Genomic DNA, 21,600 nt, shown 5'->3' on the forward strand with positions numbered 1-21,600 from the left:
TGGGGCTGCAGGGAATGGATATTGCTTTATGTGCTAGAAAATAAGTGTATTAGCAAAAGAACTGAAAAAAAATATTCAAGTTCCTTTTCCTTTCTGCTCCACCACAAAAATATCATCTGCTAGATAATTCCCAACCCAGCTAAGCTGCCAGACTGTGGGGGCTACATAGGTGAGTGCTGGATCCTCCTGGGTCCCCATCTCCTGGAAGCCCCACCAGAGACATCACCTGTCCATCTGGACGTGTCTTTTGGAGCCCTGCAGGCCTGTTCCTCAGCTGGCTGCAAGGGTGGTCTCCAGGGAGAACAGGGGGTCCTGTTCTCCCCAGGAACTGAACGAGCAGCATCCCCCAACCACAGAGCCTGGATCAGTGTTTGTTAACACAGTAAGGCTCCCAGGGTTAGAGTGCGGTTTCTTTGGAGACCTACATTTATTTGAAAGCTGTCCCCAAGGCTTCCCTAGGATTCCTTTTCATTTGGCAGAAGCCCAGTGCAGCTTTAGTTCTTTCCTTGTTTAATTTCCAGTATCTAAGAAAAGATCACTGAGCCTTTTGCTGCTTTGAAACCTGTCGGTGTCTCTGCTTATTCCTCTCTGCCACATTTCACTGCACAGTGAAAAGCTTCTGCAGCACGTGGGTTTGGAGAGACAACCACTGTGGTGGTAACAGGCAGCAGAGCACATAGCTCCACCGTGCAGCCACCATCCATGTCTCCAGGCTGGGGACACCAGAGATTCAGGGCCAGTTCTGCAAATGCCCGTGTGTCCATGGCACTCAAATATTGCCCGAAGGCCATGGGAGCTCCGTGTGCTCCTTGCAGGCTGAGGGCTTGTCACAGCTGTGGCTCAGGGAAGGGATGCTCTGAGCAGTCTCTCCTCTCTCTCTTCCCCAGGCACTGGACGGAGAATTCACTACGTGGTCAGCAAGGGGGGCAGTGAGGCTTTGCTGCAGGCGCTGGCCACGGCCGCCCGGACAGAGCCACCCGACCACGACATCCTCCTGCCCCTGCTGCGGCTGCTGGCCAGGGTGGGCCAGAGAGGTACTGCTGAGGGCTGGGGGGGTGCTGGAGGGGGGCCAGAAATAAGGATGACCTCATGGTGGCCTTCCAGTAGCTAAAGGGGACAGACATTTTAGGAGGGCCTGTTGACATGTGACAAGGAGTAATGGTTTGACATTGAAAAGAGGATTGGTTTAGATAGGATGTAAGGAAGAAATATTTCATGGTCAGGACGGTAAGGGACTGGCATGGGCTGCCCAGAGAGGTGGTGGATGCCCCATCCCTGGAAACATTCAGGGTCAGGTTGGACAGGGCTCTGAGCAACCTTGTCTGGTGCAACTCATGGTGAGGGGTTTGGACTAGGTGGCCTTTGAAGGTCTTTTTCAATACAGACTATTCTGTGTTTCATATATGGTGACTCAAAGTAAACCCCATGTTTTTCTGTTTTCAGTGAGATTAATATTGGTTTAGCTCATTGATACATTTGAATGCCTTTCTTATAAGATTTTGAGTTACAAGGTTTAATAAACACATGTTTAGCAGCATAGCTGCAATGATCTGACCTTTGCAATAGTTAAATTCTCATTTGCTTTTCACAGATAGGAAGTTTGGCCTTAAAGTGCAGAAGGCAGAAGCCACAGATATAATACTGAGCTTGACAAGAAGAGACCTGGGCCACCACCTGCACCTCACCCACTGCCTCTGGGTCCTGCGGGTTTGTGCTTCTAATGGTGAGTGCCAGCATTTTCCTCTTTTCTTCCATGTGACAGCCACCAGGGTTCTTTTTTAGCCATTTTAATGCAAAGAAACATCATTCCTGGTAGGGTTAGTGCCTGCATGCACTATTAATATACAGAAAAGCACAAAAGCCGGAAAAACCTTAGAAAAAGGTGCTCCTCAAGGGGCCTATGCAGCCTTTACAGTGCATTTCATCTGCGAGCTATGGAAATAAAAGTGCTGTAGTGAAAAAATATTCATGGCAAAGATCTCCTATTCTGGAATATAGACAGTCAATTCCTTTTCTCTGAGACTTGAGTACCTTAAGTTCCTATACAGTTCCCATTACCATAACAGCCAAATGTCTCACTGTTGTTGATTGTATTGATCCTCAGAGCAGCTCCATGAAGGTGGAGAAGCAGAGGGAGAGAGAAATCTGTTATTTATTTGAGGTCCCCCAGGAAGCAGATATTAGATCCTGGTCTTCTGACTACTATCCCCTCAGATGTGCACTCTCCCAGCTTTTCTTGCTTGGCAATGCCCTCATGTTAAATGATTCAAGCAATGGGATTTCCAGTATTCTCTCTGGGATCATTACAGATTCACACAGGCTTTCCGTGCTATAAAGCACTGAGCTCATCAGCACAAATTTCCCTTTGCTCACTCTAACCCTTTCCTCTCCTTGCCTACATCCCTCACCCAGCAGATAATTCTCGATGTCCATGCTGTCTGCAGTCTGCTATGTGCATCCTGAGATTTAGCTCTCCTGGCACCCAGCCCTGCAGGTCCCTTCTGCCTGGGCAGGAGCTGGCTTCATGCTTTGGGCTTCCTCAGGCAAGCAGCCAGGCCTCAACACTCAACCCCTCTCCCCGTGATAAGCAGCATTTGAAAGTCTGAGTGTGGCTGAAAATGCAGCCGAAGCCAGAAGATGAAATGTGCCATTATTTGGGTTTCACAGCTGTGCAGTGACCCTGTGCTGCCTCTCACCCAAAATGATGATCTGCCCATTTTCCTGCTCCCTGATTCAGTGCACCTGCATTCAGTCCAGCTGCTGTTTCTGCAGAGGTTTTAGGATGCCCATGGCAGCCTGAATGCCTTTCTGTTAATGTCAGACCCCTGAACCCCAGCTCTGCACCTTTGCTGGAGCATCTCTGTTACTCTCCAGGTATCTCCAGCACTCTCCATTAACAACTTTGACTTTGTGGGTTCTGTGGCCCAAATGGGAGGTTTTAGGGGAAGTTAGGTGAAAATCTGTGGGGGTGTGATATCAAACTAGGGGATTATATATTCCCAACCTTAAAAATTATCGAGTGTAACTTAAGGGAAGCAGAGCCATACAAAACTCTTGAGAGTAAAGATGAGTCCTGGTCTCACCTCATGCCCCACTCTGGGTTGCTCCTTTCACTGCCACCAGATGTTTGTGGCTGTTCACATCCTGCTCTGGAGCAGGATGAGTTTGAGCAGCCTTGTCCACCACCCTGTCTCTAATGAATTGCCAGCCAGTGTGAATGTAGCTGGCAGGCCTTGCAAGACTTTCCATCACAGGACAGCTTGGCAGGGACACGGTAGGACAGCAGGAGATGATGGGCCCTCTGGCAGCTCTCTGATGACCACTGGGAGATATCTACAAAACAGCCAAAACCCAGCAGTGGGCAGGCAGCCAGGGCTCCTTCTGGCTGCTGTTGATTACTGATCCTTTCACCTTGGTTGCTTCCATTTAATATTTCAGGGCTGTATTTGTTCCTTCATTACACAGAGATATCCTGTCTCATAGTGATGAGGTCTGGCTTAACACCTAGGCTATGCATTAGGTATTGAAAATAATTGCAAAAGCTGTCTATAAAAGTTCCTAGTGTGTTGAAAAATGAAGGATTAAATGGAAAATTTGCCTAGAGAAATTAAACTGCATTCAGAAGCCCCCCAAACACACTTCCACTCTGCTGAATAATAGCACAGAAAGAAAACTGCCCTGTAAGCCCCTATGAAATGAACTGTCCTCATTGAGTTGCATGTAGGAAATGTGGGATGAAATTGAGCTCTGTCATTTTTTTCTGGGAGAAGACCCTGTTTAATTATGGTTTGTTCTCTGGAGAGTACAATGTCTACAGGAACAGGGGCTTTGGGGAAACTGGGAAAGAGCTGCAGGACTGTTTTTGCACCTGATTTTGGCTCAGATTGTGTCCACAGACAGCTCTGTGCTTCACTTTCTGTGTTTGTAAGGGGACCTGTGGAGTCCAGATGGGAGCCCAAAGAGCTCATAGCCCCAGGGGCAGCTACTCTTCCCCACATCTCTTCTAAGCAGTGATTGCCAGCTGCCTGCTTCAGAGCTGACTGCTTTTTCCTTTTATTGCCATAGTTACCACGGGAACTATGCTTGGCATCAATGGAGCCATGGAGCTGCTTTTCAAAGTCATCACTCCCTACAGCAAGAGACACGTCAGGACGGTCAGGTAGGCAGTAGCCCCAAGGGAACTCATCTTTCCAGGACAGCAAGGAATAAAATTTTGGTTCCACTTGAAGAGGCAAAGAAATCAGAAATGTATGCAGTTTCCACTCACTTTAAATCTGCAGGGTTTTTTAAGAGGCAGAAATAGTTCCCCGAAGGACGCGTTAATGCTGTGATTCATCATATGATTCATGCTGGTGGCCCTTCATTTGTAGTGTGCCCTAGACAGCGATGGCAGTTTGATTGCAAGGTACCCTCCTTCATTTCCCAGCCACAACTGGGTTTTGAGAAGCATGTACTGGAAGCAGAAAAGCCACTCCTGCCTCCCACTCAGAAAGAACCTCCTGCCACCACCAGCCTGGGGGCAGGTGAAGTGAAATTGTGGCAGTGCTGCCTCATCCTCCATTTGCAGAGTCATGACCTGGTCATCATGATATTTTTGAAGTATGACAGTTCTTACTAGTATTAATCTGTGTCTGCTTTTAAGCCCATCCCACATATTTCAAATAGTTCTTTTCTGAAGACAGCAAGTCCATTTTATATCTTCATCTTGCTGCTGAATGTTAGTCCCCAAGTTGTCTGTTCTGACCATTTCCTCAAATGCCTTTCAAGGCAAATTTTATAAGAGCATAACACATATCTCTGGCTTGCTCTTTAAAAGCAGGATGAAGAATTTCCTACTGTGAGCTGTGCCCACACAATCTTGTTTGCTTAAACGTCTCAGAACCATGCAGTTCTCCTGCTGGGACATGCAGTGGCTTCTGGGGCACAGTCCCTACTTGCTCAGGCACTTGTCAGCAAGGACATGGCAGCATTCAGCCAGTTCTGTATGTTCCTGGCATGGGTGAGGTCCTTGGCTGGTGATGACTGGGGAAGCAGCTTCAGGTAGAGCATGAGGTGAGAAGGATGGACAGACACAGCACAGCAGTTTGGCCATGGTTAGCTTAGCTGTGGTTGAAGTGGGGGCCAGTCACCCTGGATGCATTAAATAATGTCCACCCTGCTGTTACCATCAAAGACCTATACCAGTTCTCTCAATATCATGAGTTACACAATAACTGGGAAGGAATTTCAATTAATTTCCACCTGCCACCAGTGCTGAAGCTGCACATCAACACACAATACTGCTGTTTGCCAAGTGTAGCTTTCTTCCAGATCCTCTGCCTTCTTGTCTGGTGATACACAATTTTTTGGACAGTTTACTTTTCTAAATAAGAGACTGAGGGGACCCAGCAGATGCACAACTTCCTGCAGCTGCCTTGTGAATGGGAGCCAACTCACTTTTACCTGTGCTTTTGGCTTTCTAGCTCAGTGCCAAGTACCTGGTATAGCTTCACAGCTTCAGTTCTCTTGTAGACAAAGAACCTGAGATTCCTCCACATGGGGATACCAGGATGTTTCCTACACAGACATTTGGATATTACCCAACTCAAAGAATATTACCACTAAGATATTATTCCTAGGATACCTGAGCATTCTTCAACATTCCCCTCAGGCCTCATGTGATAAAGATTTAGGCAGCCTGGAGAACAGCTTTATGTATGGCAGGGGTGCACAGGATGGGTTAGACCCAGAGCTGGACTTGGCTTCTGAGGCAACCAAAAGTGATTGATGCTCAATCAAGCCCGTGCTTAGCTATGTAAATTCCACTAAATTCCCTGTTTTCCTTCCTGTGGAAGTGTTGGCTGTATTTAGACCAGTGTTCTGCTTCTGTGATAGGCCAGGATCTGTGTGTGATGGGACTTGGGCCCGTACCAGTTTTCTGTTAAGCAGTGGGACTGGCTAGGCAGTTAAGTTAAGGCTTTTAAAATGAATTTTGTGCAAAAGTGCTTTATTTTCCATTGACCTTTTCCCATAGGGGGAATGGAAACCTTGATATCTGTCACACCTCTCTAGCCTGGCTTCTTGCTGAGATACATTGGGAGATGCAGGGAGTGTTGCTGTAAATGCAGTCTGTAAAGTGCTCCAAAATATTCACTTCTAAGGGAAACAACCAGAGAAACATGCTGCTTTTGATTTCAATGATTCCACATTGTCAATATGCAACATTTAGTTTTTACTTCCTTTTGTTTGGTGTACAAGGATTGTTTTGAATTCTTCTGTGGACATTTTTTTCCATTTGGAACACAAACGCCAGAAAAGCAAACTCAAAATTGCCCTCAGTAAAGCCCATTTTATAGTAAATATAAATATATAAATATAAACAGATAAATAAGCCTTTTTATTTATTACAGAAAAGCTTGCACTTATTTTTCATTTGAAAAAACATGTCTTGTGCATTAATTTTTATCTACCTGAGCTTTCTCACTGCTAGTTCAGTTTCCTAATTTTCTTTTTATTTCCTAAAATATTTGTGCTCTTCTCAAAACATATCTTTCATGAATGTGCAAATGGCGCATACAATCTTTTCTGGCACCCAGCTGGCAGGAAAAGGTGATTTGGCTCCCACCTGCTCTTGGTCTGATGAACAAGAACCATAAATCAGCTCAAGCCTGATGGCCACTCTGCTGGCCTGCCCAGGGCTCAGAGCTGTGCCTTTTGTTTCATAGCTAGGGGCAGCTGAGAAGCTCAGTGGCACAGTGGAGACAGCTGGTTTTACACCAGGAGAACCACACCACCCTGTTTTGTTTTGAAACACAATTGCAACCCATTAAAAGGCACTAGTTGCTTGTTAGTTGGTGGAGGTTTGGTTTGTTTGTAGTTCACTTGGAGGTGCTGCTTTCATTGTGGGAAGTGGTTTTAGGAGATATTGTTGGCAAGAATTTGGGTCTTGAGTCCAGAGGAGTAGAGTGGGTCACAGACCTTCTCTCCCAGCATCAGCAAATGCTTGGAATAGCTGCAGTGTGAAAGCCCTAAGCATCTTTGCAGTTCATCAGAAAGTGGAGGTAGGTACATGTGGGGAGAACATCCTTCTGTGATTTGAGCTGGTCTAGCTAAAAATTTGTGAGGTGACTGGGGCACGAAGCTTATGGATGGGTTTTCTGAGCTAGGGAGAAAGGATAAAATGTGCTTTGTCTAGCTCAGCATGTGCTCCCAGCTATCTGACACTGGTGCAGCTCTTCCCAAAGTGGCTGTGGCTATGCTGAAATTTGGGGTGTGGTAGTTTGGTGTGGTTCTTGGTCACAAAAACCTCTGCTTCTTTTTGGTGACCCATATGGAAGTTGTAGCGAGCATCAGCCTCTAACCTGCCTACAGAGGAAAACTCCAATGTTGTCCCAGAAATCCTTTCACCCTTACTCTGTATTTGCTCTTGATACCTTCTCTCCACCTCATAACTATGTGCCACCATGGTTTGCCTTTTTGCTGGGAGGGAACAGCTGGCAACTGTGGGAGCTGAGATTACCCTGGCTCTCTGATCAGCTGCCAGGAATGCAGCACTGAAAAGGCACCACCACTTCTCTGGTGGGCACACCCGCGTTCCCCTGTCCTGGGCAGCAGCAGGGCCAAGGTCACTTTAAGAATCTGCCCTGGAGAGTGCCCTGTGAGAGCTATTTATTTACCCCGCTAAGATGTGGAAACAAGATACAGAGTTCTATTTATTTTTCCCAGTGGCAAAGCTCTGGGGTATTTAGAAATAGTCTCCCCATGCTCCAATTGACCTTCTCTGGGTATGTGCCAAGTAGCTCTGATTCCCCTGAGACTGTGACTCATGGGCTTTATTGGCTTTAGTTAGGCATTTGAGGTCTTCAGCTTGCTGGTGCCATGACTGTGGATCTCTCCAGAACTATCCATATCTGAGGTAAATGCTGCATGGGAAAAACACCAACTCTCTGAGGTGTAGGGAACTCTTGAGTTAACCATTGTGAAATCCAAGAGAGTCAGAGAGTTAAGGCTGTCTTGCCCATCTCTCTTGATGCTGTGGCTTCAAGAGAGAAAGTTTTCTGATACCTCTTACAGGGACAGTTTAAAATAAAGCCAGATGATGTTCTGCTTTTCTCAGTTCTGTTTATGTCAGTAGCTGGGATATCTGATATGTGTGTGTGTGGGATGCTCAAATCTTCACTCCATCAACACCTTCCCTAATGTAGAATCTCTGATGCCTCACACAGTGCAATGATCACTGCTCTTTTCACCTTTCATCCTTATTATTCCCTGTATGTTCCACAGCTTCTACCCCCTCCTACTTTCCAGTGTCCCTTTCAACACTGTTGCTTGTTTTCCCAACTTGTTCTGAGGAGTGTTTGGGTGTGTTTTGGAGTGTGACAATGGAAGATGTTTGCTCTCTAGTCAGGCAGGCGCTGGTTTCTTCTGCATGGCTGTCCAGGTTGTCAGGCACCAGCTATCCTCACCGGTGGCTTTGGAGGCTCTGAGTTACATGTTGTGCAGGTTCTTCTAGGACTCCTCATGTTGAAGATAGAGTATAAAAGAGGGTGAAAACAAAACACTCAGAATTTATCCTCCTTTCATAAGAGGAAGACCTGTGCTTTAGAAAATGGCAAACGGTGGGGTGACTGGTGCATTGGTTGTTCCCTTCATTCTGTTCTCCTTTTCTGCTATTAAAAGGTTGGTGCACAGTTTGAATAAAGCAATTTGGAGAGTCTTTTAAAATGCCTTTGTTTTTCAAACCTCTGTGAGCACATCTATTTATCATACCGAGCAGAGCTGGCTCCTAGTAAGTGTTCATGTAAACCTCGTATGAAAGATTACAACAAGAGCAAGTATTCATCAGAAATAAAAACTCTTTCTGTGGGTAATCAGAATACTTGGCTTTTTACATTGGGCTATTCCAGTAAAGTTTGACTACTTAATTAAAAGTGGAAAGTGAATAAAAAAGGTCTGGGAATGGCGCCAAATTAATTCACTAGAAAATGTGATATGCAGAAATTATCTGCCTTTGCTCATGTCCAGCATTACCCACTTCTGACATTTGATCACAATTCTTCTTATGTTTGGTGCTTATTGGATAGTCCCAGTGCCTCAAATGCTTGCTGCTAATCTCCCTTTTCATTAAAGGGAGGAAATCCTTCCATGTAACTCTATTTCACCTGAGGTGGATATCTGGATTCCTCACATACTGAAGAGAAAAAGAAGCAAGTTCTCTTCACCTCTGGTAAATGTTTGCCTCTAGAAACCTGGGGTCTTGAAAACGTTTATTTCTCTCTGTGCAGTGGAGGATGAGTCTGCAGTGGGAAAACTGTAAGTGGCATAATGGGCATTCAAAGCTGGGTCAAGTAGAAGGTTGCTGAAAGAGATTTATAAAGTGGAGTCAGATCCATCTGGTGCCAGGGCTCAAAACCCAGGAGGACTGAGAATACCACAGGTGTCTTTTCTTTGCTGATAAGTGCTCAGGGGTGATTTGGGCCGGGGGGGATTCGTGAGCCTGAAACATGCAGGAATATTGATGGCACTGTTGCCATGGCCATGAAGTGATTCCTGTATCACGTACTTCTGTCATAGTGGGAGCTGTGGAGATTTTTACTCACTACAGGAAGCAGAGCTCATGCAAGTGGAAAGAGAAATGCTGAGGTGATCAGGACAGCACATCTAAAGCTAAAAGCCATATTTAATCAGATATTGTGTCAGATTGACCAAGAATATGAAGACCCTGGAAATGCTGCAGACATAAGTTGAGGCTGTACCTAGCCGCAAATTAAGCTTTGAATATAAGATTATATATTACTCTGCTTTTTTATAAAACCTGTTTTGTTTACATACAGCTGGGATTCTGTTTTCTCATCTTGAACCTTGTGCTTTCAGTGCAAGGTCAAAGTGTTGAGCCCATAGTGTTGAAAAGAGACCTAGGTCCCAAATCAAAAATGCTTGTACAGGTGCTCTCCTGACCTTAACACCGACAGAAGAAACCAGAACAGCAGTGGGCTGTGTCTGGTTTAGACAGACAGGAGATGTGTACTGGGCATGACTTGAATACTGGCCTTATCTCTTCTGCTGAGAATGATGGAGAGGCATATGGAAGAGATCCAACTGCAAATGTGCCCTGGACCCCAGTGCAGGCAGTTAGATTTTTCCCTATCCTTGATGCTGGACAAGGTTATTGCTGGTGGACCATCATAAACATTTACTGCAGTTCCATCTCCTGGGCTAAACTTCCAGTTGCTCTCTTCTTGAACAGAAGAATATGTGGCATATCTGGCCAGTGCCAGACTGTATTTTGAGAAGGAGCAGAAACTCAAGGCACCGACATGGTGATTAGTCCTTCTTCAACCTGATAGGGAAGCTGTTGTGATGGGTTCAGCTTTATGCCTTTGTTTATTTGGCAATGGTTCCCGATAGTAGATCAAAAGCAAACCATTCTTAATTCCTCTTGTTAGTCTGTGTTTTGTCATTAATCATGTTGAGCAGTCTGGATATTTAATTGGAAAGTAACACATGATTCTATTGGAATGTGGTCAGAATTAATCAATGCTTAGCATTTTGAGAATAAACAGACACTATTGGGTTCTCTTGATTTGTGTAGAAAATTCACAGGAAGGGAAGAAACATTTCAGTTGAGCTATATCACAGCTAAATGACTTGCTTCCCATCTGGCCTTGATCTACATGGGATTTATCCTAGAAGTCCTGTTAAATAAAACTACAAAATACCATTCTGAATGAGATGATGCCAGCAAGAAAGGAAAGAGTGTTTTCTTGAAAATTTTTATTTCTATAAGGTGTGTCTTCAACTTGACTAAAATCTCAGCTAAAATGAAGCAGGGATGGTTGCATCACTAAGATAAGTAAATAAACCCTACTGTGCAAATTTATTGCAATGAGCCATTGTAATAGAAGAAATGATCTTGGAGCCAGAGGTGTCCCAGTTTCATGCAGTTCCTTCTCTTTCATTATTTTTACGGTCTGTGTGGTTTCTCTCAAGGAATGACCTGTTCTAATATCAATAATCAGTTACAAAATCTCATTTCAGACTGGTGGTATGTCAGTGCTGCTTTGCAGAACAAATTGAGTTGCATTTCAGGATTACACTTTCCTGGCATTGTACTGTTAATAGCAGTAGATGAGAGAAATTGAAAAATTAAGAGGTAGAGACAAGGGAAAAAGAGACGTTTTCAGGTGAGATTTGAAAATAGATGAGGAATTGATGAGGCAGAGAGGAACATCTCCCAAGGTTGTTCCAGAGGTCTGGATGAACACGTGGCACACAGAAATCCTGGTGCCATCTCTTGGTAGCCTTTGGAATGGCATATTTCCCCACAGATGCACCCACCTCTGAGGCATTAAGAATGGGTGAATGAGCATTATGTGGAGAGAAATTTACTTCTGAGATTAAGTTTTTATGTCATGGGAAGGGAGGAACTGATTTACAAATGGAGCAACTTAGTGAGACTGTTATTTTGAAAGAGATGTTTGCCTTTTTCTTTTAGATCTAGTTTATGTTTTACATCTATTTCAGGTCAGAGTTTGAAAGAAAAACAATGTTTTCAGCTTAAGGCCTTTCTTTGCCTGTTCATTATTTCTCCCCTTTGGTGAGCTGGAGTACTATATTTGGAAAAATGCTGTGAGGGCAAGTCCCTGCTGTTCTCAAGTTCTTGGCTTTTCACAGCCAGTGGCTATGGCAGATCAGTTCATGGCTGGTTTCACGTGATGGCTTTGGGTACATCCACACTGCAGGCAGCTCTGGGTTTGTTGGGCAGGTTTGTTCCCTCTGCCTGAGCTTTAGTCTTCCTCCTTCTCCTAACAAATACTCAGGCCTGCAGCAGGGCCTCCAGTGTGAGCTACCAAGCTTCCTAGGACATGTTATCCAGTCTGGGAGAGTTATTCATGTTTCTGTATCTGTCTTGCTGTTGGTGTTCATTGTAACTGGATTTAAACTGACACCTGGGTGCCTCACTGCAATCCCACTGCCTCCTAGGACCTCTCTGAGGTGTATATTCCCTGTAACCATAAAAGCTACTGTCACTCCCATCCAAATGGGAGGTGTGACTTGATTTCATACATCAGTTGCATCTCGGAGTGTTTCCCAGAGTTAGATGAACTGTTAATGTTGATAATAATGTCTCAAAGGTGAATATGATAGTCCCCCACAGGAGGTTAGGCCAAGACTAGTGTGAACTGGTTATGCCAAGCATTTTGTAAGTGGCATGTCAAAACCAGAGTGGGATTATCAAATCTTGAAAAAATTAGGAGGATTATAAAATATTTCATAATTTAGGAAGAAATGAAGGGTTGGGATGACTTCTGGAAGTGGGTGGGTTATCTGTGAGATGTGGAGTGTCCTGATCTGGAGGTGCAGGGACGTCTTTCACCAGTGGTGGTGGGGCTGTAAGAGTAAAGAAAGCAAAAAGTCTAATGTTAGGAGACAAAGAATCTCTCGTGTCTGAAGTGCTAACCTGAAACACTGTGTGTTGCTGTGGGCAAGTCACCTGAGATCAGACTTTTCATACCTTAATACACTTAAACTCATGCCTTACAAAGGGTGGTGAGGGTACACTGAGCTCTGAGGCCTTCAGTGGGAACAGAGATGGGGGAAATGAGAAAGGGGAGAGAAGAACAGTAGTGAATTTGTTGTATGTTCAGGTGGGATGAGGCTGAAGTGGACTGTGGAGTCAATGTGGAGCTGGTGCAGTGAGGAGAGGGCTGAGCAATGTGGTTATGTGACCTTGTAATCACGTTTGAGGTGGCTGTCAAGTGCCAAAGCCTTCAGAAAACCTCAGCCAGGCAGCCCTGGGGCACAGGAACTGCGGGGAAGGGATTTCCAAACAAAGCCTATCTGAATGTGCATGTAGAGATGATGAACGGGTGCCCACCCTGCCTGTTTGCCTACACTGGTTTTCCTGTGTCAAGGAGACAAAGAAAGAATTTCCCCCCGGAAATCACAGAGTTGGGTAATGACGTGAATCTCTGATAGAGGCCAGAAAGTGAGCAGATAAAGCTGAGGGTGCTCACTTGTGTGTCAGCACATGTGAGAGCCCAGGAATCTCCTCTTCTTTGCCTTTCACTTGATTTACTGCCATTTCTCCTCCCACCCAGAAGCCTCTTACCCTTAGGAAGAGGGTAGAAAGCAGCTGTGACATCTTCCCCACAGAAGCTTTAAAGTCCAAAGATAGATAAGGGAAATTTGGAAAAAACCAATAAGTGTCAGTGCAGAACTTCTGCAGAAACAATTTGCACAATGCTGTCCCTACAAGGGAACGAGCCCCAGGAATTTCCTGTGGTTGCTCAGGCTTTTCCCCAGCTCCATCAGTGCTGGGGTGTGAGCCAGTCTCTAGAACTATCAGCGGTTTTAAAGCGCAGCAGTGATTAGACCTGTCCTGAGCAGAGTTACATGACACAGTGTCAAAGCCCTAGCAACAGCCTTTCTGCTGCAGGGCTCCCTGTCCTGATAGCACTGGTGGAGCCTCACCAGCTGTAGCAGCAGCAGGTTAACTGGATTTAGAGATACAGAGGCAACACAAAAGACACATTTCCAGTGGGTGAAGGAGAGCTCCAAAGTCTTCAGTCTTTCAGGTTCTTTCGAATGGTTATCAAACAATTATTACAGAGAATAAAAGAGATACAGCAAATAATAGAGTGATTGCCAGTGAAGGTGAAATGAATTTTTTAGGGAGAGGAGGTTTTGTAACAGCAGTGGCACAGATTCAGCACAGGGCTCTGGCTCACTAACGCTGGCATGGCTCTTCTCGATCTCTTTATCTGCAGGGCAGCACTTGGAATTGCAGCAGTGCCAGTAAAACCTGTAAATAAACCCAGAGCTGAGTTGCTGTGGGAGGTGTTTGGAGGCAGGGCTTGGAATGTGGAGGGGAGAACCTGAAGACTTGAGGAAGTGGCTGGTGAGGAAGAGCAGGGCTGCTGATTCCCAATTTGGATGGCTGCAGCTCTGGGCATGGGAATGGAAACTCCCCCCAAAGTGCAAACCTTGGAAAGGCCATGGACTCGAGATAGCAAAAGCCAGATTACTGCAGAATAGAAAAGAGAGAGTTGTCCCATAACTTCAGCACACCAATTCCATGTGTTTCTTTCCTGTGTTAAAGGGATACAGTTCAGGCTTTGTGTACACCGTAGGGCATATGCTGCAATGGCACAACAGCTGTCACTGTCTAGACAAAAGCTTAATTTCCTCCTTGTTTTTTCATTATTTAAAATTGCACTTAAAAATTTGTGATGATTCCAGTTTTAACTACCTTCCAGATTTTACTATGTAGAAAAAATTCATGTGGAAGAACCATCCCAATAATGCTCAGAATTTTTCCTATGAATTTTAATTCTTTATCCCTGTTGCTTCATTATTATATTTACACCTTAAGTTCTGCCAGCCTTGGCTTTGATATGGTCTGTTTTCAGATCCCAGAGTTTGGCTGGATTATATCAATATGGAAGGGAAAAATACCAAACCCAACCCCTAAATTTCATTACTTAGGCTTCTACAAATTACTGCTTCAAAAAAAACCCTGCAGTTATGCCAGTGTGACATTGAAGCTTTTAAACAGCAAATATCAGGAGAATTTGACCCAGTATGTGCTGCATTTTGACATTTACTGATTTTATCTTCCCTTTAAACATTCTAGCTAAATGTTGTGAAGAACAGGCACTGGCATTAAGATGTGACCAGATTATTGCTTAATAAGGAGTTAGACATGTGCAACTGGACAAATTCATTAGTCTGTGGGTGGCTAGATCAGGGTTAGGGTTAGGCTGGATCAGCCCCAGCAGCCAGATGCTGCCTTAGCCCCAGCCTCAGGTGTTCCATGGAGCTGTAGTGACCTGTGTTGCAGTCTAGGATGGTGTGAACTGCCTGCTCTCAATCCCTTTGCTTGTAGATGTGTGGGGGAAAGCTGAGGCTGTGCTCTGGCTGCCCCTGGAAGCCTTCCTGCCCATCCTCTCAGAGTCTGAGCCAAAGTCTGCTCCTGCTTGTTGGACCTCAGGCACCAGCTGGGCAAAGTGCTGTGTGGAAGGCAACATGGGTGATCAAGCAGTTAAACCTATTTCTCTGGCTCCTGTAAATTCTAGTGAAATGAATAAACAAACATTCTTTCTCAGGACCATACCTATGCCGTTTCCACTGCTATCTTATACACTCTGTTCTTTGAAATGCTGAAAATCTCGATGTACTGTGGTTGCAGAGAGCCTCATCTCTGACCTGCAGGCTGCCTTCCCTGCAGTCAGATGTCCTACTTGTGTCCTGCAGAGCTGAGGAGACGAGGACAGGACAAGGACAGGGTCACAGCAGGCACTGGAGTGGTGGCTCAGCCTGCTTGCAGGGACAGCTTCTGCAGCAGATACATCCTCATTTGCACCATCTCTCCTGTTTGATGTGAGCCTGATCAGTCCTCAGGTGACTCTGCTGCCTTCCCTATGGTGGTCTTTTGTCCAGAAAGCTGCTGCAGGGCAGTGGGAAAGCTGTCTGCATTCCACACCTTTTCTCCTTTTCCTGCAGATGTAGCTCTGGATATACTGCACCATACAGCAGTATCCCCACCCTCACCATCCAGCAAGGCAAACCACAGAATGGCAGAGGCAGGTGAAGAGCAGGATGGATTTTTCTGCTAAATCCTTATTGAAAATCACAGGGAAATTAATAAGCTTTTTTCCCTGCTCTGCATTTGCAACATTTTCCCCCCTAAAACTTCATGCTTACCTGTGGCAAAACTAGTCAGTATTATACATTTATGGCACCATTTTACGTGTGTTTTGCAGCCCTCTGTTTTGGCACACATGGTGGACAAAGTGGGCATTTTTTCTAGCAAAAAAACCACATTTTGTAAAATTTCTTAAAATTGACTATTGGCGCTGCTTGAAGGTACTTAGGTGAGACCTGAATTTTCTGAATGAATGTCCAGATTTTCGGAGATATTTAAATGTGTGAAGATGAAAGGGAATGTAACCATAAAAGAAAGCCTCTCAGCAGGTTAATGGATTAACTTGTACAGTTAAAAGGTAGTTCTGACCTTAGTATACAAAGGAGCTTTGAAAAATCCTGCTGAGTGCTACCTGCATGTTTAGACATAAAAATGCCTTTTAAATTCAGGTCAAGATGCCTGTTGTGAGTCTGTAAGAGAATGTTACTTTGTGATTCTTGAGCATGTTTATGCATTGTTCTCAATTTGAGGCTGATTTAATAGTGCCAATTAAGCTCAGTGTTGAGTGCACGTGGCATACAAATGAATACCCCAGTATTTCCAAGCATGTTCCTGTTTTGCAGCATCAGTTAGGACCAACAAACTGTGAAGTTCCCAGTTTACACTAAATTTAATTGCTGGAGGGCTACGTGTGGATGTACTTAGGGACCACAGTCACTGGAAAAGTGGGACTAGCTGGAAACCAGGAAAGATTTGGTGGCCTATTCTGCACATCCTCTTCTGCATGTTTTGTTGAAATTCCACTTGCATATGAGCTTTTCAGGCAGGTTTAACTCTGTCCACCATCCTTTGGTATTTGGTAATAGTAATAAACAACCTGACCTGTGTGTGTGACACAGGAAGTGATACCTCCTTGGGAAGCACATGGGATTGATAAATGTATTGCATGCAAGAAGATTAATTTCATAGGTATCTTTTTGCAATTGCACCTGCTGCATGAAACAGCTTCTTGCTCTGGCATATTCAAAAAACCCTCTGCAATCCAGCCCTCTTCTCGAGAGATTTTAAACTGAGCTTCCTTTGCCTGGACTTTATGGATGTGCTTCATCTGAATAGGACCAGAGGGGAAGTGAAGTGCAATATAAACTCAGACTGATGGATCTATTCTAGGGCCTTGTAAAATGGAAACAGTACCATTAGATTAAAAAGAACTGAGTTTTTTATCTTGTGTTCAATATAAGTCATTTCTTCTTTTATTCTGAAACATCTGACTTTTGCTTAAAGTAAAGGCTTCTGTACAAGTCAGCCTTCTTTCTTGGAAGAGATCAAGGAAGATTATGCTTTCTCGGTCCTTCAGCTTCATAATTCATGTCCTTTTCAAGTCTCTTATGTTGTACACATTTTTTAAATTAGTTTCTCTGAAAGATGTTTATTTCTTTGGTTAAAAAGACCGACCAAACAAAACCCTCAAACAAAACAGACCTCAAAATTCTGAAAACCACAAGAAAAGCTGAAATGAGAACTCAGGTTTTCCATCCATTGCAGCAGCTCCATGCAGGCAAGGTGACTATTTAAAACACAGCTCAAGGGAACCTTTCACTACAAAGTGCTTTTTAAAGATGTTGTACCCTGAGATTACTGCTGCCTTAGAGATGGTTTGTGCTAACCAGCAGTCAGGAAGAGCTATGGCTCTTAGCCTTGATTGCATTGAAACCAGCCTCCCTTTTTTGCTCTCAAATAGCTCTGGGCACAAGCAGTGACATGTTAGATACTTCTCTACCTGGACTGTCAGCAACACAAGCTGCTCTCGGATATTTCACTGCCAGTAATTGAGAGTATCCATAAAATGAAAATCTTGCAGTGGTTTTCCAGCAATGTGGTGTGTGTGCAGCCTTATTTTCTGGCATCAAGAACCCCTCGGTACTCCCAAACTCCCCCTGAATTGTTCACTATCAGAGACTCCCTAGTGGCAAAGCACCTGCAGTTCAATTTCTCTTAACGAAAGAAGTCTCAGTTGTCCTGCTGAGATTTGAGCCCAGGGTTCCTGGGTATTTAACCAAGAAGTGTCATTTGACTTCACCATGCCCTAAGCAGTGTGCACTGGTTTGGGTCCCTTTCCTGCCCTTGCTCTGGATGGACACTCAGAAAAGCTTAAGGCTGAATGACTCAGAAGTAAGAAAAATGGGGCTGGGTGTCTTCCCCCATGTGTGGAGCACACTCTTCTGTCAGCAGAGTCTTCATGCCAATCCCTGTGGTTTCCAGAGCAAAAGCTGCTGGGAATGGATGAGCTACAAATAAAATGACAGCTAAGGAGCGAGCCAAGAGAGCACCAGGCTCTTTTGAACTGTGTAGTAACTGGATTGGGAGTGGAAGACAGCTGCCTGGGGGAAGGAGAGGGGCTCCACCACATTCCCTGACACACTTTAACTGTGTATGAGATGTCCTACAGGGCTCTCTCTGCTGGTGCTTGTTAGCAGATATGGCCTCGATGAGTGTCCTCACCTCTCCTTAATCAATCAAACCTTTCCCAGTATTGAGCCCCTTTCCCCATCCCCTCACATGTGTCCCTGGGGTGGCAGAGCTGGGTTTTCACACTGTCAGCCTGGAACTGCCTGGGTGATGAATTTGTTAAGAATTCTGTCTGATTGTGAACCTTCCAGCCCCTTTATCTTGATGCGAATGACAAGCTGTCACAGCCTGCCTCAGCCATATTGGTGACATCTGACCCTGGAGAGGGATCTGACATAATCTTCTGAGGTATGGCTTCAGCCTGGGGAAGCACTGCCAGCTCTGCACTGCACTGTGAGAAACACCTGGGCATTCTTTTGGCAAGGTTTTAAGTGTATTTCTTGTACCTTGGTCTTCTTTGTTTCTACTTTGAAGCTAATTTAATTTAGAGCTCTAAAGAATAGCGTGACTTTTTAGGATACAGCTGTCCCCACTGTAGGGGACACACTGTAAAAAAAGTAGGATACTTGTAAGGATGTTTGGAGGATAAGCCTGGAGTCACTCTTCTTTCTGGGAGGCAGAGATGAAAGAGGCTGGAAGGCTGTACCTTTTCACTGATTTTAATCTGACAGGCTCCAGAGCAGGCAGAGATGTTTGGAAGATGCTGCAATGAAGGTTTTGAGCTGAACCTGGGAAATGAGACATGCTGGTCACTGAAATAGATGTATCTATTAGGAAAGGAGTGTGTGGGTTTTTCCACCCTCATCTTTCAGCATTACACTGAAAGCACATCTGTACACAACAGCTGGATCTCCAAACTCCACCTGTTGGCAGTGTGTGGGACATTGCAGACTGTAAGAGACTTTGCCTTTAGTGCAAGTTTTAATGCCTTGCTAACAAGCTGGAATTAAAGAGGTTGGTTTTCAGGCTCCTCTGTCTGAAGTGATTTCCAGCAAAAAATATCCTGGCAGCTCAGATTTTAAAGGGTGACCTAGGCACAGGGCTCCTTTGTCCAGGCTCTTTAACAGCCTGGTTTTACTGGCTAATCCAATTGTGCTTTGGCTTGGGACAGGGAGTTTTTCTTTGTTGTTACTCCTGGTTCCTAAGCACGGGATCTGGAAGTTGCATTTGTCTATCTGTCTGCAAGTTGTACTCTTGCCCAGATATCCAAGCTGCTGACTTGGAAACACTTCAAAGTTTTCCATTCTTCAGAGTGGCTGTCTCGACTTCTACTACAGGGAATTTTTAATGTTTCCCGATTATGGAGCAGCATTTATTATTATGCTTTATAAGATAGTGCAACTTTAACAAAAAAAGATGTACAAATAATGTATAAGTGAGTCTCCTTTGGGATACACTGGACTTGACAAAACAGCTAAGATTTTGCTAATGTATTACCACAGAAAATCAGAGGAAGGCATCTGGAAAGATTTGGCACATTTTTTTAAATGATTTAATCCCTTTCCCCCGCCTCATCTCCCCTCTATTCCTTCTTGAGACAAATGCAGAGATTTGCTCTGGGCACGCTATCAAATTCTCTGGTCTGGCATATGGCTCATCAAGTCATCTTTCTTGTGCTCTTAAACTTTTCCTCCTGTTCTCAACTTCCTCCTGCCCTGTCCTTGCTCTTGTGCACAATTTATGAACTCCTCTCTCTGTCTTCCTGTCCCAGGCTTGCTCATCTCATCATATCTCCTGACGGCAGCAAAGATGCTGTTGGTTTGCCATATGGTGCTGAGAGGTGCTGCTATTATCAGAAACACTGTTTGCCTGGCTTGCTGTAACTCTGCTGATGCCTTCATGCTTCTGCTTTCAGTGAAAGCCTATTCTGCTTCTATTCTTCTTCTATGATTTTATGTTTCCCATAAGGCGTTTTGTGTGTTTGATTTTGTTCAGCATCAAAGACAGGTAATATTCTGGGGGTGGCTAACACCTGACTTAATGTGCAAATTACAATGCTGATTGAAAGTCCAAACTTAAAACAAATGCAGGTAGTTGACTCTCTACACAATGTAGGTGTGAAGTCCTTTTCCAGGATAATTGTGAATGCTAAGACTTTACACAAGTTCAAAAGTTCTCAGGCAAATATATGGAAGCAAAATCAGCCACCAGCTGAGACCCAAAGGCACCACTGCTAGCTTATTGGGTTCTCTGGACTGAAACCTGCTGGAGTTTGAATCTGTTCTCCAAGTCCTAGCACTGTGTATCTGCTGTGGCCTTTCCTGCTTTCCTTGGCACTGTTGGCCATGGGACACTGGATTCTTCGGACTTCCATCTTAAGCTGATCTTAAGCTGATGCAGCTGCTCTTTTCTGGGCTGGCTGATTAACTCTGCACTCTGAATACATGTTTCTCATTTCATTCCCATTATAGCTATGTTTAAAATGTAAGGCTATAGGGGTACAGTCGTTCCTGGGTCACTTTTCTCAGGCCCTTTCCTCGTTGGCAACTGGGTCTGGCAGTCCCATTATAAGCACTCCAGGCTGCCTTTTCAAAGTCATTAGGTTGTTTGTCCCATTGCTGCCAAGAGGATGTTTCATGCCTTCATTTTCCAGTGCTTAAAACCCATCCTTTCAATTCCAGCTAAATTTATTCATGGCCATTTTATATCTATTTGTCCTAGTGCCAAATTTTTTCCTCAGCCTAAGTATCTCTTTGCCTTCCTTAGTGTTTACTTCTCTGCCACCCAGAGTGTCTGAGGGGGACAATCCAGTTGTCTCTTGGCTATAATTTTGTTAAGGTGGCTAAATTGTGATCTTTAAGACTCGTAATGAGTTACGTCTCCACTGCCACAATGATTGCCTTGGCACATTTCTGTATGGTTCCTTCTGAGTTCTGCACACAGCTGTTCAGGTGAAGCCTTCTATGAGAATATCCATGCTCTCTTCTCCACTGGCAGTGGTTTTCTGAGACCTGATCTGTCCCTTTTCATGGTTGTCACCCTGCTGGTTATGCTTGTCCTTATACCTTAATGGGCTCATATATCCAGGGTGTCCTTCTACTCATTTCCAAATTATGAGCCCCTGCTCATAACAGTAATCCTTATTAAACCCTAAATGCTTAACCTTGCACTTTGACTATTACGTTTCATCACATTTCTATTCCTTCAGAACTCAAGAACATCTTGTTACTCCTGAAAGATATTCTGAACTCCCTGCTATTGGCAGCAGTTCCTGACTTCACACGGTCAGCAGATTTTGTTAGTATACTCTGACTTTTTGTGCCAAGGTCATTAATGAAAAGCTGAAATAAGATCAGTCTGAAAAGATCCTTGAGGACTTCCACACAAGTTCCCTCTAGACTAATAACTCCTCTTCCAGCACAACTCCTGTCATTGAGTCTTTAACCAATTCTTTTCCCACACTGTAATTCTTACAATAATCCCCATGTTCTCCAGCTTGGCTAATAATTTTCAATGTGGCACCATATCAAATTCTTTATAGAAGTACAAAAAAATTAGATTTACCACACTTCCCTTGTGTAGAGGAAGCTGGTTTTCTTATCACAGAAAGATACCAAGTTAGACTG

The 21,600-nt window shown here is 44.4% G+C and overlaps 1 protein-coding gene across 1 annotated transcript in view; it reads left to right on the forward strand.

Moving 5' to 3' along the window:
• The window catches only part of AGBL1 (AGBL carboxypeptidase 1), a 267,540-nt gene that overhangs the window by 19,764 nt on the left and 226,176 nt on the right, over positions 1-21,600 (forward strand). The window contains exons 3-5 of the mRNA XM_058847276.1: positions 888-1,034; positions 1,592-1,723; positions 4,066-4,159. Coding sequence (XP_058703259.1) covers positions 888-1,034; positions 1,592-1,723; positions 4,066-4,159 — 373 coding nt within the window. The remainder of the gene's footprint in view (positions 1-887; positions 1,035-1,591; positions 1,724-4,065; positions 4,160-21,600) is intronic.

The sequence above is a fragment of the Poecile atricapillus genome, chromosome 11 (assembly GCF_030490865.1).
Source record: "Poecile atricapillus isolate bPoeAtr1 chromosome 11, bPoeAtr1.hap1, whole genome shotgun sequence".
NCBI lineage: Eukaryota > Metazoa > Chordata > Aves > Passeriformes > Paridae > Poecile > Poecile atricapillus.